At 51.8% G+C, this 14,887-nt stretch overlaps 1 protein-coding gene across 1 annotated transcript in view; it reads right to left on the bottom strand.

Annotated features, from left to right (window-relative positions):
• The window catches only part of BTBD16 (BTB domain containing 16), a 66,480-nt gene that overhangs the window by 38,286 nt on the left and 13,307 nt on the right, over window positions 1–14,887 (bottom strand). The window contains exons 4-7 of the mRNA XM_060404594.1: window positions 10,454–10,527; window positions 7,848–7,991; window positions 4,935–5,024; window positions 3,560–3,674 (exon numbers count right to left, since the gene is read on the bottom strand). Coding sequence (XP_060260577.1) covers window positions 3,560–3,674; window positions 4,935–5,024; window positions 7,848–7,991; window positions 10,454–10,527 — 423 coding nt within the window. The remainder of the gene's footprint in view (window positions 1–3,559; window positions 3,675–4,934; window positions 5,025–7,847; window positions 7,992–10,453; window positions 10,528–14,887) is intronic.

Below are 14,887 nucleotides of genomic sequence, written 5' to 3'. Positions count from 1 at the left end.
CATGGACTGCAGCATGCCAGGCTTCTCTGTCCTTCAGTATCTCCCTGGAGTCTGCTCAAACTCATGTCCCTTGAGTCAACGACGCTATACAACCATCTCATCCTCTGTGGACCCCTTCTCCTCCCACCCTCAATCACTCCCAGCATTGGGGTCTTTTCCTGAGTCGACTCTTTGCATCAGGTGGCCAAGTATTGGAGCTTGGTTCATTTATTTAACAAGGATCTGAACACTTACTGGGTGCCAGGCACCCTTTGAGGCACTTGGGTTTTGAAGAACAAAGCCAGTGGGCCCAGCACACGTTGAGTAAACATACAGACAGGTGACCACATTATGACAGCTGTATCCCAAAGCTGATAACACAGAGAGGCTCTGGTCACTCTCCCCTCCCAAGCCTCAGGCTCTCCTCTGCTGGCAAAACCAGGTAGAACCTGCTCCTATGGCCTTCGAGGTCTGCATGACCTGCAGTCACCCTAACGGTCCCACCCACCTTTCCCATCATCTTTCGACGTCCCTCCCTGACTCCAGCCACATTGATTCTCAGTGACCAAGCAGCTCCAGTTTCTATGCCCTCATCGGCCAAAGCCCCCTTCTCTTACATCCTTGACAGCTGGACTCCTACCAGGCTCAGCTCAAGTACCACCTCCTCTTGGAATTCTCCCTGATTGCTTCTCCCCACGTGTTCCTTTTGCTTTGATTGTCATACCCTCGTTCAGCCTGAGGCTTCTGCCTCCTTGAAGCTAGAGACTTCCAGGAAGCAGCCCTCCCAGCATACATGCATCCCAAGAGTCTCGTCTGCGGCAGCCTCTGCAGCAGGTTCTGGAAGTACCTGCCATGTACAAGGCTCCTCCGCTCCTGGGGCTCCTGGGCTCGCCGGGAGCCGAGCTCACAGATCAGCAAGGGGAAACCCGGTGTGAGGAGGGCCGTGTGGAAGGTTCAGGCCCCACCCCTCACCACGCTCGGTGTTTTTCAGGTGCTGGCTTTGCCAGCGGGGATGCGCGGACAGAATTAGCTGGGTCTGAAGCTAGGACGCAGAAATCAGTGCTCCTCACACCTTCCCCCATGGTCCCCCTCCTCACCGTGAGCCTCCCTGGCTGGGCGGGGCTGGAATGGCCAGATTTCCCAGACCCGAGGACAGGGAAAGGCTACCCAGGCCAGCTGCCTCCGGACTCAGAGGGGCTGGGGATTTCCACTTCCGGAAGGTCTAGCGGCACCAGGCAGTAACTTACAGATGGGAGCTTTGCACGGAGGCAAGGAAATGTCCTGCCAGCCCTGAGCCTGGAGGGACACAAGTGACCCTTCGGGAGGGTGTGTGTGTGTGTGTGTGTGTGTGTTTGTGTGTGTGTGTGTGCAGGCAACAACCAGTAACTATGATCCCAGCTGTGTCAAAGCAGACACTGATGCATCTGATGTGTGCGTCTAAGGAGCAGCGGTTTCGTGCTGGCAGGGATCTCAGCCAAGATGGCCTCTGAGAGCCCATCCAACGTACCTGGGGTGGCAATGCTATCAGAGTGACCTGGGGGACTTCTGCTCACCCACACACACACACACACACACACACACACACACTCATGTGTACATGCACACCGAGGCTTGCACTGCCACATCCCTGCCAGCTGCACCGTCAGCCTCTCGAAGGCAGGCAACACCCACCCCGGCTGGGTGTCAGGCCCACCTGTCTCTGAGCAAGGATTCCAGCCCCACCACAGTTATCTGCAGCATCTCAGGGAGGGCCCATGAGCTCCAGGCAGGCCCAGGTTTGCCCATCAGCGGAATGATAGTCTTGGCTCAGAATCTGGAGCCCTCCCCCTACAAGGCATGTGGAGGAGGAAAGAAAGGATGAACCTGCCATTCCTGACTCTGCCCCAGATAAGCCAGAGCGAGGGCTCCAGAAGGACCACGGGGCTTCGAATCTGACACCCAGTACCGCAGCCGAGGCTCACAGACAGGAGGTGGCCGGAGGGAAGCTGGCCTTCCAGATTCGGGGTCAGAGATATCTCCCTGCATGGCACCAGTCACTCAGAAACACCTGTGTACAGAAGCTGCGATTGCGTAGTGGTGATACGTCACAAGGCTACGTGCAGCTGAAGTCATGTGGCACACAATGGCAGGGGAGTGGGGATTCTCAGGAAAACCTGGACCAGGGTCAAGGTCAGACGCCTTGGTTCACCTCGAGACTCCACGACCTGTCCCTGCCTATGACGGCTGACCTCCCATCTCCCAGCCACCCACCAGTCTGGCCAGGCCGACATGCTGGAGTTCCTTGTCTGTGTGTCCTCTGCGACCACAACCAGACCTCTGACAGCCTGCACCCCTGGGTTCAAGTGGCATCTGCATCACCAATGGGGCTTCAAGATGCTCCAGACTGAGGATCTGGCCAGAGTTATTTCAGGTGACCCCAGAAATGAGGCATTGACTAAAAAAAAAAAAAAATCTGTGAGGTTGAATCTGGCGAGGTGAATTCTATTAAAAGTGAGTTGAAGGTCCTTGGAAGAGATCCTGCCCCTGCCTTTTACAGAGCTGCGGATGTCCTCTGTAGGCTAGGATGGGAAGTCCATTCATTCATTCCCTCAAATGAAGAAACGGAAGCTTAGGGTGGTGAAACAAGCCAGGCAGAGCACCCCTGCCCTAGATCTCCTGTCTACTGAATTGCATCAGGAAGTAAGAAATCAAAGAGCTACAAGAAACCACCGCTGTGTTCAGGATGTGAGAGTAATAAGCACACATCCGTGGAAAATCCCCAGAGAAGGGACAGAATATTCGAGAAAAATTAATCCCATCAATGCTTTTCCATTTGGTTCACTTACTTTTCATAAGCATTGATGGAATGTAGGATTATTAGACAATACCAAAAAAAGAAGTGTAAAGAGCCAACTCATTGGAAAAAAATAACCGTGATGCTGGGAAAGATTGAGGACAAAAGGAGAAAGAGGCAGCAGAGGATGAGATAGTTAGATAGCTTCACTGACTCAATGGACATGGGTTTGAGCAAACCCCAGGAGATAGTGAAGGACAGGGCAGCCTGGCGTGCTGCAGTCCATGGGGTCACAAAGAGTCTGACAAGACTGAGCGATTGAACAACAACAAAAAAAAGGTAGGGGGGAGTTCTAAGAAATGCTTCTTCAAATTGCAGGTACCAATTTTACTTGAAATTAATTTTATATAACACAGAATTTCCATTTGCGAATCCCCCACCTTTCACACCACCCCACTTCACTCCTTCCCAGTGTCCCGGAGACAGCTGGACAGGAGCTTCAGAGGGCAGGGACCCTCCCCATCAGGCGCCCACTGCCTCTCTGGTGTCCTGGAAAAGCCCATGAAGTCATTCTTAAAGGAACACATGCATGAATAAAGGTGTGGTTGAATCAATGGCTGAGCCAAGTCCATCTGGCCCAGGGCCATTGAGGCGAGGGGGAGCAGGAAGGGTCGGGACCACCAATGAGAGAGTGATGTCACCACCTTGTCTGAGCAAATCGGAACAGGAGGTGTTAGGGTGGTAGGTTCTGGGCCCCTGGGGCCCTCGGGGTCCTGGCTGCTCTACCAGGAGGCTGGGCGGCCTCACCTTTGAAACAGGCTGCTGAACTGGAGGATGTGAGCAGCGGCCAGCACGCCCAGCACGTCATCCAGGCCTATCTTCACCTCGCGCATGTAGAGGTTCTTCAGGGCCGTGGCGAAGGCTGGGGAGGCAGCATCCAAGGGCCAGCCATCAGCCTGGGGGCTCTGCAGCCCCGTGTCCCCCACGTCCAGGTGCCCCCCCCTCCACCCTTGACCACCAGCATGCTGGAAGAGCGTCCCGAGCTGGGGATGGGCGAGATGCAGTGGACAGAACGCGCCCACTCCGACCTGGGTGCAGACGCTGCCCAGGCTCCCAGCCCCCAAAGCAGTTGAGGATGAAGCTACAGAAAATAGGGCTCTTATGAAAAATCTTGTGTGAGTCTGGGCCTTGGGGCTTCTGTCCTAACCTGGGCGGTCCACGGCCTGGACAGGGAGGTGGTCACTGCCCAACATGTGTGCAAGAACGCACGCTTTGTTTTCTTTGGAGATGACGTACTTAACAGCAGGTTGTTCTCAGACTGTCCAACTTTCTGTGACCCCATGGACTGTAGCCTACCAGCCTCCTCCGTCCATGGGATGTTCCAGGCAAGAGTACTGGAGTGGATTGGTTGCCATTTCCTTCTCTAGACAATCTTCCTGACCCAGGGATCAAACCCCGGTCTTCCGCATTGCAGTCAGACGCTTTACTGTCTGAGCTATCAGGGAAGCCTTCCTCAGAGTCTGGGGTCTTCAAAAAGGTTAAGGACCCCTGGGAAGAGCCAGGATAATGCGCTAGTCCCCAGTTAGGGGTAGATGGACTCGGCTTATTCCAAGTCCTGCCTGATCCCAAATAGCGCTGGAGTGCATTCCAGGCACTCTGAGGACAACCAGCCCCAACGAGGCTGGACGATTTCCTGAGGGCACGTGACAGCAGGTTGTATTAATGCCTGTCAGTAGGTATTTCTGAGTGGCCAGGATGGGAGGGGGAGAGGCTGAGCCCAAGGAAGCCCTCTGGGCTGCTGGAAGGCAGCCAGGAAGGGGCCCTGGGGGGAAGCGGGGGCAGGGGGGGGTGGCAATGCTTAGGGCAAGGGTGGGCCTGAGAGCGCTGCCTGGGCGCCTGGCCCAGAAGGGCAGTGACATTGTCCCTCCCGGGTCCATCTGGGAAGCCTGCTTCTGCCTCTTTACAAGGATGAGCACCTTTCTTTAGCAGAATTCCCCTCTTCTTTCATTTCCCCGAGTTGGCCCAGCCTCCTTCCCCACCTCCCTGCGCCTCCGAGCTGTGTTTACCAAGGAGGCACTGTGCATAGCGAGCCTCCAGTTTGTGGTGTTTCGTTTGCTTTTCAAATCTGAGAGGGCTGCTTGTTCAACGACCTTCTCAGAATGCCAGAACAGGGGCGTATTACCTTCTTTGGTGACCAGAGGGTCATTGATCTTCAAGGAGAGGATCATCTTCTTCACAGGGCGCTGTTCTCGGCTCCTCCCAGGCCGCTGGGCTAGGGGAGGAAACGGGACCAGGGTGCACAGGTGTGATGGCTGCACGCAAGGCGCAGCCTGAGGCTGCAGGACCGTGAGCACAACCTTGACCTTGGCGTGCTTTGCTTATCTTTGTTTGTTTGTTTGTTTTAGTTCAAGTGTGGTTGAAATGATTATTTATTTTGAAATAGTTGAAGACTCCTAAGAAGTTGCAAAAACAGTACAGTTGTCATGTCCCCATGGGCCAACTTTTCCCAATGATCGGACACAACTGCTGTGACCGTCAGAACTGGGACATTGATGGTCACACTGACACCGGCCCTTCCCCTTCCCTCCCTCTTTCTCTCATTAGGCTGTGAGCAGCCTGAGGGCTTCCCAGGTGGCTCAGTGGTAAAGATTCCCCTTCGATACAGGAGGCACAGAGACACAGGTTTGATCCCTGGGTTGGGAAGATTCTCTGGAGGAGGAAATGGCAACCCACTCCAGTATTCTTGCCTGGAGAATTCCATGGACAGAGGAGCCTGGCAGGCTAGAGTCCATAGGATTGCAAAGAGTCTGACAGGACCGAAGTGACTTTGCATGCATGCACGCACTGCAAATCTTGGAAACAAGGGGCCCAGGGCCTGACACAACTGTGGTGCTTGCAGGGGAGACACTGAGAAGCTGTGACAGTTTGGCCACTGAAGTCTCATTCCCATACCTGCCCTGATGTCCCCCAGTTGGGCCCAGCCTCTAGCACGGGGCTGCAATTAGACCAGCTGTCTTAGGAGGGCCACGTCTTTCAAGTGAGCCTATTCTACGTCTTTTGTGTGTGTGGTTTTTTTGGCCGCACCATGTGGCATGTGGGATCTTTAGTTCCCTAACCAGGGATTGAACCTGTGCCCCTGCAATGGAAGCTTTGGAGTCTTAACCACTGGACCGCCAGGGAAGTCCCAACTGACACCACTCTAGACTTACTAAAGACATTAACGATAGCACTGTTTTCCCCTTCCAAATTCTCTTGGCTTTCCGAAACTACAATGAGACATCACCTCACACCAGCCAGAATGGCTATAGCAAAACAATCCATGCTGGAAGGGGTGTGGAGAGAAGGGAACTCTCCTACGCTGTTGGTGGGAATGTAAATTGGTACCACCACTATGGAGAACACTATGGAGGTTCCTTAACTAAAAATAGAGTTTTTTCTTATTTTTAGAGTGTTTTCAAATGCCATATGACCCTACAGTCCCACTCTTGGGCATACATCTGGAGGAAAACATGAGCTGAAACGATACGTGCACGCCAATATTCACTGCAGCACTGTTCATAATAGCTGAGACACTGAAGCAACCTAAACGTCCATCGGCAGAGGAACAGATAAAGAGGTGGAACGTATACACAATGGAATATTACTCGGCCCTTAAAAAGAATGGAATAATGCCATTTGAAACACCATGCATGGACCTAGAGAGCATCACACTGAGTGAAGTTTAAGTCAGACAAAGAAGAAATATCTTAAGACATCCCTTATATGTGGAATCTAGAAAGAAATGATACAAATGAACTTACTTACAAAACAGAAAGATTCACAGACTTATGGTTGCTGGGGGTAAGGGGTAGTTAGGGAGTTTGGGGTGGCCATGTACACACTGCTCTATTCAAAATGGATAACCACCAAGGACCTACTGCACAGCCCAGGGAACTCTGCTCAGTGTTATGTGGCAGCCTGCAGAGGAGGGGAGGTTTGGGGGAGAATAGGAAAAAAACCACAAATTCTCTTGATTTTCAATGTACCCACTCTCTGGACCTCCAGGGCCTTTCACTGGTTTCCCAGGAAGAGCTGTGACCTGGGCATAGGGGCCAGGAGATAACAGCTTGGTGTCACTTTGAAGACAGTGGGACAAACACATAGGAAGAGCAAAGAAGATTCTGAGGCAGTGTGAAGCTCGTTACCGTTCTGTGGGAATGCCGCAGCCTGCTCTGGGCTCCCAGCTCGGCCGGGAAGGGCTGAGTCAGAGGCTCCGTGGCCGGGAAGATTCCGGCAGGCGGCCAGGTTCCTCCTCCTGGCTCAGGGCAGGGCAGTGACGGGGGGCTCCGGCAGCCTATCTGGCTCTGGAATATCAGAGCTTTACTGCCACGTCCTGGAAATGCGATTCCATCCTGGCTGGCGTGCCGGCTGCCCTGGAGGCCTCGAATTTTCCATGGCACCTGCTTATGAGGTGTCTGGAGGAGACGCCAGTCTATATTACCTAAGAAGCAGCTGGCAAGGCTGCAGGAGAGGAATGTGTGGGACAGATAAGGGGCGACTGGGGATTACTGGGATCAAAAATCAAGAGAAAAAAGAAAGAAGTGACCTAAATAGCTTTGGGTGTGAGGTGGAATTAAGAAAAGAGAAACGAAAGGAAAAGAACAAAGAAAATTGATGGACACGTGTAAACTTCCAAACAGCACGCTTAGGGCCAAACAAGCCACAGGTGTCAAAACCACGCCCTCTTTCTAGAAAACCCATCTGCAGACTCAGCACCCACCCATATTCTCAAAGAAGTAGGCAGAGCCTCCTCTGTAGCAGCTGGATAAGAATGTGTTCTTGTGAAAATATAGCTGACGCTTACTGAGTGCTTGCTCTGTGCCAGGAACTGTTCTAGAACTTTACACCTGTTCCTCCTCCATAGCGAAACACAACAGAACCATTATCCCATTTTACAAACAAGCAGACTGAGGTTAAGTCCGGTGATGAGGTCAAACCACGGGCCTTGTTCTTAATTGTAAGGGTGATCGTGGTCCCCCAGTAAGTATCCAAATGCCCATTTGGGGCCTCTCTAACCAGAGTGTCCTTGGGGCGCCCACCCTGGGTGAGAACCTACCTTGCAGAATCTTCACTGACTCCTTCTCAGGGTTTGCGTTGCCCCGGGCCAGGCCCATCAGGTAGAGCTTGGCCAAGGTCTCGGACTGAAAAAGCTGGGGCTGGTGGAGTTCCCATTTGAAGCCAAGGCATTCAAGAATCACATCTGAGGAGGGGGAAAGAGGCTGAGCAAAGGGTGTCACAAAGCCCCGACCTGAACACGCTGTCACCCTTCCTCCTGCATCCTGTCTGTCTGTCCCATTACTGAGCAGACGAGTGGACAGGCGGCCTTGCTGGGCCTTTCAGGAACAAAGCTCCAGCCCCACGGAGCTTCCTGACAGCCAGGCAGAAATGATGGGCAGACTCACAGGGTAACTTAGAAAGCAATAAATGTCCACCAGGGCTGCCGACCAAGAGGGGCACGTAGGCTGCCCTCCAACTCGGGGACTGGAGGAAAAGCTCCATGGGGCAGGGAGGCTGGCTGCCGCACTCTGGGAGGGGGGCTCACCTTGTCTCCCGTTACCGACTGAGCGACTAACACTTTCAATTCTCTGTTTGGGAGGGATGGAGGGGGCTGTCCTGAGCACGGGAGGATGTTCAGCAGCACCTCTGGCCTCTACCCACTGGATACCAGTGGCCAGCCTCCCACCCTGGAGTTGTGACAACCCAAGATATCTCCAGACATTGCCGAATGTCCTCTGAGGAGCAAAACTGCTACCTGGTCCCCTGTTGAAAAAGTACTGGGCTGTCATTGTTTATTTGCTAAGTCGTGTCTAACTCTTGTGTGACCCCATGGATTGCAGCCTGCCAGGCTCCCCTGTCCATAGAGATTCTCCAGGCAAGAATCCTGGGGTGGGTTCCCATCTCCTCCTCCAGGGGATCTTCCCAACCCAAGGATCATACTCTTGGCTTCTGCAATGGCAGGCAGATTCTTTACATCTGAGCCACCAGTGAAGCTGGGCTGTTAGTGTGTAATTATTACCCACCAGAAAGGCAACAGCATTACAGAAAAAAGCCCATATCCCCAGAGAGCAGAATTCTCATCAGCATTGCTTTCCTCAAGGGAATGGAGATCATCAGAAAGCCCAAGCTCATGGGGATGAAATGGGCTTACAGTGTGAAGAGGGTTCTTTATGCGGTGGCATAAATAATTTAAAAAAGAGAAGAAGAAGAAGAGGCTTGGATAGGAAGGCAGATGGAGGATCCAGAGATGTGAGACAGGAGAGGCTGTGGGTAAAGGGGGCTCCAAGGCTGCACCCCTGCATTAGCACAGAGCTGAGGGGAAGGGAGCCATGCTCGGGGTGATCTCTCCAAACCCTAAATCCCAGTGCTGGACAGGACCTGGGGTTCACCAGCCCCACCTCCGTATATTTCTTGGCTTTGTTATTACTTTGACTGTGTGACCTTGGGCACCTGTTTCCTCACCTGTTACTATTATTGTTATTCACCAGCTTTATGATGTTGTTCGGTGCTGGGAGTTGAGACCCTGGGTTTTCATTTCAAATCTTGGGTCACCCTAGGTGATAGTCTGGCTCTGCTGGATTAGAATGAACTTTCCCCCAAGACAAGATTGCCTAGAAAGGGCAGCACTGCAGATAAAGTGTGTTCCCCGCCCCCCACTTCCGCTTTCAGGCTGGCAACGCAGGGCTGACAACACAACCCATCTGGAACTCTCTTTCCTGAGTCTGGAGACAGCCTCACAGTACTTCTCACCCCCCTCCTACCCCGCCATCAACCAGAATTGAAAGGTAAAAAGAAATCGATGAGCCTCCACTGGAGAGGGAGGCCATGCCGTGGAGTGGGGTTTATCCATAAAAGCTCCACCAAAGAGCTGACTGTCCAGGCCCCTCGTGGAGCTCAGTGGGACTTTCCCAGCTGGACAGACTCAATCTGACTCCCCATCCTACTGAACATAAGTCCTCTTGGATGATTGCAGATGTGGACATCCAAGTGTGACTGCTTAGAGCCCAGAGGGACCCAGAACAGCTGCCCCGGGCTGGATGAGCCTCTGCTTCGTCTTCCAATCCAAAGTCTATTTATTAACCTTGGCAAGTCTATACTCATCACAGCCATTAGCATATGAAAATGTGTTTGCCAAGCTTGATTTCATTCATTGTGCATTTGGGAAATAATTCTGATGGCACCTATTTACATGCTGGGAATTCCCAGGTGAAATGAAGTGACGTGAAAATCATGTCCAACTCTTTGCGATGGCATGGACTATACAGTCCATGGGATTCTCCAAGCCAGAATACTGGAGTGAAGACTTTCCCTTCTCCAAGGGATGCTAGTGGTAAAGAACCCGCCTGCCAATGCAGGAGTTATAAGAGATGTGGGTTCCATCCTTGGTCAGGAAGATCTCCTGGAGTAGGAAATGGCAACCCGCTCCAGGATTCCTGCCTGGAACATTCCACGGATAGAGGAGCCTGGCAGGCTGCAGTCCATGGGGTCGGAGAGTCGGACACAACTGAAGCGACTTAGCACACATTACACAGGGGACGCTGTGCAGTCGGCAAGAACAGAAACTTCCAGACTAGTGACCTGGCCACTGGTTTTCTTCCACAGAGACCACAAGATGTCTCTGAGATTAGCAACATTCTGAGGACTCCACTGGTGACAGGAACTCACCTGCCTCCCTGCTTTGTATGGTCTTGTTCTTCAAATTCTCAGGGAAAATTTTCTGAATTTGTGAAATGCATAACCTTAAGAAAAAAGAAAAAAATCCAGGAGTTAACATTGACACTTTTCTTGATCTGCAGTACCCTTCCAGTGTAAGCATCCCTAAAGCATTCCTGAACCAAACTTATCACATCTCTCCCATTGGGACAGTTTCCTCAGGTCCCCAGGGGCCTGCCAGTCTGACAAACTGTCAGCCCTGACTGACATCCAGCTCAAATCATTCATTCCTGTTGCCAGTTTGTGAGCATCTCTTACCACGGACGTATGTGAGGTTGCATCTGGATGCTGAATGACACCTTTTTGGGTGAGTGTCTAAAACAAAGCCTAGCATAAATAAAAATTTAAAAAACAACAAAATAAAATAAATAAAACAAAGCCTAGCATATAGTAGGTGCTCAATAAATAACCACTGGAGAAACGAAGAGAGGGTTCTGCACATGTCTGGGAAATTAACTCAGCAATACTTCTGGTTAGGGTCATGCATGCCCCAATGTGTCCACCATCAAACTCAAATTTTACCCCAGGGAGTTCCCCAGTAGCCTAGCAGCTAAGATTCTGAGCTTTTGCTGCCATGGTGCTGGGTTCAATCCCTTGTCTGGGAACAGATCCTGCAAGCTAAGCAGGGTGGCCAAAAAATGAAGAAGAATCCACTCTGAGCCAAACCCCAATCCTCTGCCAGGATATGGCACCACCAGCCTCCAGTTGCCCAAGCCAGTATCCTGAATGTTGTCTCACCTGATCATTTGCCCAGATCTAATGGGATGTCTTTTGAATTCATTCATCTCTCCTTGAGCGAATCCTTGCCCTTGTTGCTATGACCTTCATCCAAGCCACCAGTATCTCCCCCCAGTCGCCGCCAGGTGCCAGGCGTCCATCTGGTCCCCTCTGACACACACACCACACTGCACCCTGACAAATCGTCTGAAACGTCAGTCTCCTGCCAAGAATCTTCACTGTCTCCCCCACTGCTTCCAGGGGCAAGCCAGCCTCTGTAGCATGGCTAACCAGCTTCTGCCTGTCTCTGCAGCCTCACTTCCCTGACTGCCTGTTCCAGCCCTTCTCAAGAGCAGGAACCCAGCGCCTCTTGCTTCCCATCTGCGGACGCATAGCCCCCTCACCTTCTCAGTGGACAGACGCCCTCTCATCCTCCAGATAAGCTTAGTGTTTGTCTCCTCTGGGGAGGCTGGGTGGGAAGCCCTCCCCACCGCCCGTCCCGTGATTTCCCCGTTAAAACTCCTTCTGCAGGGTCTTCTAGTCACCTATTTCCCCACACGCCCTCGGGGTTCGGCTCCGCAGCCTTTAGAGACAAAGTCGGCATTTATTTACTGCTGCAGCCCAGGCACGGCCATTACGCATGTGCTTGACAATACCAAGGATTGGGTGGTGACAAAGATAAGACGCTTTCCCCTCAGCACTAGACTCGCCCCACTGAGCAAGGAAAGGCAATAAAGCCTGTGTAGTCACACAGTCACAGCTTGAAGGCAGTCATTCCAAGAAATCCACCCAGCCAGGGACACTTGCCACAATCCAGCCAGGGTCACCTTTGCCATCCTGTTTCCCAGTGATGCCGGAAATCTTGGTGGACCAGGGTGTCTGCAGGAGGGCTTGGGTAGGGGAGCCTGTGTCCAGAATAATATTGACCACATGCTGCCATTTCCAAGCAGAAATGATGATTACAAGTGAGTCAGCCTCAGGAAGGCAGTGGGAGCTGGACTTGTTTATCCCACAGGAGCAGGGGGACTGACCCAAGCCAGACTCCAAGCCCCTAGTGGCTTGGGTCACACATCTGGCAATAGCTGGCTAAGGTCAGGAGTTCAAGCTGTGATCTCAAAATGGAGCAACAGATTTTGGAAATGATGGGGCAATGGCCAGGAACTCAACTATCCTCAACAAACATCCGAGTCATGGGTTGAGCCAGGAGACGCCAGGCAACAGGAGTAATCCCACTGCTGTCCCCTGGTGTCTTGGCTGCTTGCCAAGATAGATCGTTTATCCCGCAGGCTCTGCAGCTCCCGAAGCTGAGGCTCATTTCAGGGAAAAGCTGACGGAACACATGGGCATCTATGGGTTGTCCTCTTCACTCTGTGGGCCTAAGTGGCCTGGGATGAAGCAGGATGTTGGGAACATGCTGTAAGTCCGGGGCTCACTCCCAAGATGGAGAAACAAGAGAAGAAAAGGTGAAGGGCAGGAGGGACTCTTTCCTGGCAGTCCAGTGGTTAAGACTTTGATTTCCAATACTGGGAGTGTGGGTTCGATCCCTGGTCAGGGAGCTGAGATCCTACATGCCTTGGGGCCAAAAAGCCAAAACATAGAACAGAAGCAATACTGCAACAAATTCAATGAAGTGGAGTGAAAGTCACTAAGTTGTGTCCCACTCTTTTGCTACCCCATGGACTGTAGCCCGCCAGGATCCTCTATCCCCCGGGATTCTCCAGGGAAGGATATTGGAGTGGGTTGCTATGCCCTCCTCCAGGGGATCTTCCCAATCCAGGGATTGAGCCCAGGTCTCCCACATTGCAGGCATATTCCTTACCAACCGAGCCACCAGGGAAGCCCAAGAATACTGGAGGGGGTAGCCTACTCTTTCTCCAGGGGATCTTCCTGACCCAGGAATCAAACCAGGGTCTCCTGCATTACAGGCAGATTCTTTGCCAACTGAGCTACCAGGGAAACTCTAACAAATTCAATAAAAGACAACTAAAATAACAAATAAAATAACAAATTCAATAAAAGAGAGAGAAGAAAGGAGGAAAGTCTATTAAGTTTCTCAAGGACAAAAAGACTTCTTGCAGCAGACCATCCAAAAGGCTTTTGACCTGATACCTTCGACATGCAAAGATGAAAGGGAGTGAGTGTTAGTAGCTCAGTCGTGTTCAACTCTCTGCGACCCCATGGACTGTAGCCTGCCAGGCTCCTCTGTCCTTGGAATTCTTCAGGCAAGAATACTGGAGTGGGTTGCCATTTCCTTCTCCAGGGGATCGTCAACATGCAAAACTCCAATTTAATCTTGTGGGAAGAGTCATGCAGACCTTGGACCTGCCTCTGGGACTCGGTGCTTCCCTTCCTAAGAGGGAAATGGGGACCATGTGGTGGTCACTAGGGGCATAAAAAGGCTGATTCTTGGTACACTTGGCGCTGAGCACTCAGCCCTATCAGCGCTACCCCATGGATCATGGTCTTCGGTCCACCTCTCCCAGAACTGCTCTCTGATAAAAACCGACGGGTCCCTTTATATCCTTGGCTCTTGGAGTGACCTCTTCCCACTCTCAGAGTGGACTCGGCACTGAGATCAGAATGGGAGCAAACATGAGGCAGGGTCATCTTTTCCTGGTGTCCAAGCCCCCTAAGCCTCCGGGGAGAGGTCCTTCCTCAGCCGTACTTCTTCATCCTGGATCTCTGGGTTCAGATGTTAGTTGTGTCCATACATACCAAAGAACCCCAGGGACACTGCATGACACGTGTTAATTGGGTGTTTATTTCCCAGACTCCGTTCTAAACTCTCAGTGAAGTATGTCGCATAAATTCCCACGGCAACCCTATAAGAGAGCATCCCCAATTTGCAAATAAAGAAACTAAGGCACAAAGAGGTTAGGTTGTTGGCAAGGAGCCTCATCTCTCAGGTTCCTTCTCCCTGCAGTCCACACCCCAGTCCCAGTGGAAAGAAGCATAACGAAGACAGAGAGATGGAGTTGTCGGCATCTCTGAGTGATGGAGCCAAAAGCTCACTGAGTCACAGAAACCCACAGACACAACCACAAGTACTGGCCAGCTGGGCAGAACCCAGGGCATTGACCTATGAGAGGCACAATTAAATTTCTGAAATAAATGCGAAGCTGGGAGCTAGTTAACTCAGCTTTCCACTGCCAGTGATCTGCTTTACAGAACTAGTGAAATATGGATCGATCCAGCGCCTGTCAAAGTCAACAGCGCCCCCAAGTGGGAGAAGCAACAATAACAGCATCGGCACCGAGAACAGGCTTGCTGGTAGGGGCGGTCCGAGGGCTAGGGGGCAAGTGCCCAAGGACGTGTGTGCTGTGAGTACCGTTCAGGACTCCACCGTCCCCGTATCGATCTTGTTAGCTGACAAGTCTGAACGTGCAGAAGGGTTACCAGAATAAGTCCTTTATTTTATTACCTAAGTTAAACAAAACCTTTGTTAGGCTCTCCGAGTTTATGTTTCCCATGACCACATGGAATAAATCCCCACTGCGGAAACAAAGAAGATGAACTTTTGTGTGGAATAAATCCCCACTGCGGAAACAAAGAAGATGAACTTTTGTGTTTGTTAAAGAAAAGCAGTTCCTCCCACACTAGTGGACTTCATCCATGGCCCCAAATACACAGCCTTTTCCTGCAGGAACTCCAAAGTGTCTTTCCTGCCCC

This window comes from Ovis aries, chromosome 22, assembly GCF_016772045.2.
Source record: "Ovis aries strain OAR_USU_Benz2616 breed Rambouillet chromosome 22, ARS-UI_Ramb_v3.0, whole genome shotgun sequence".
Classification (NCBI taxonomy): domain Eukaryota; kingdom Metazoa; phylum Chordata; class Mammalia; order Artiodactyla; family Bovidae; genus Ovis; species Ovis aries.
This window is presented reverse-complemented; position numbering and strand designations above follow the sequence as displayed.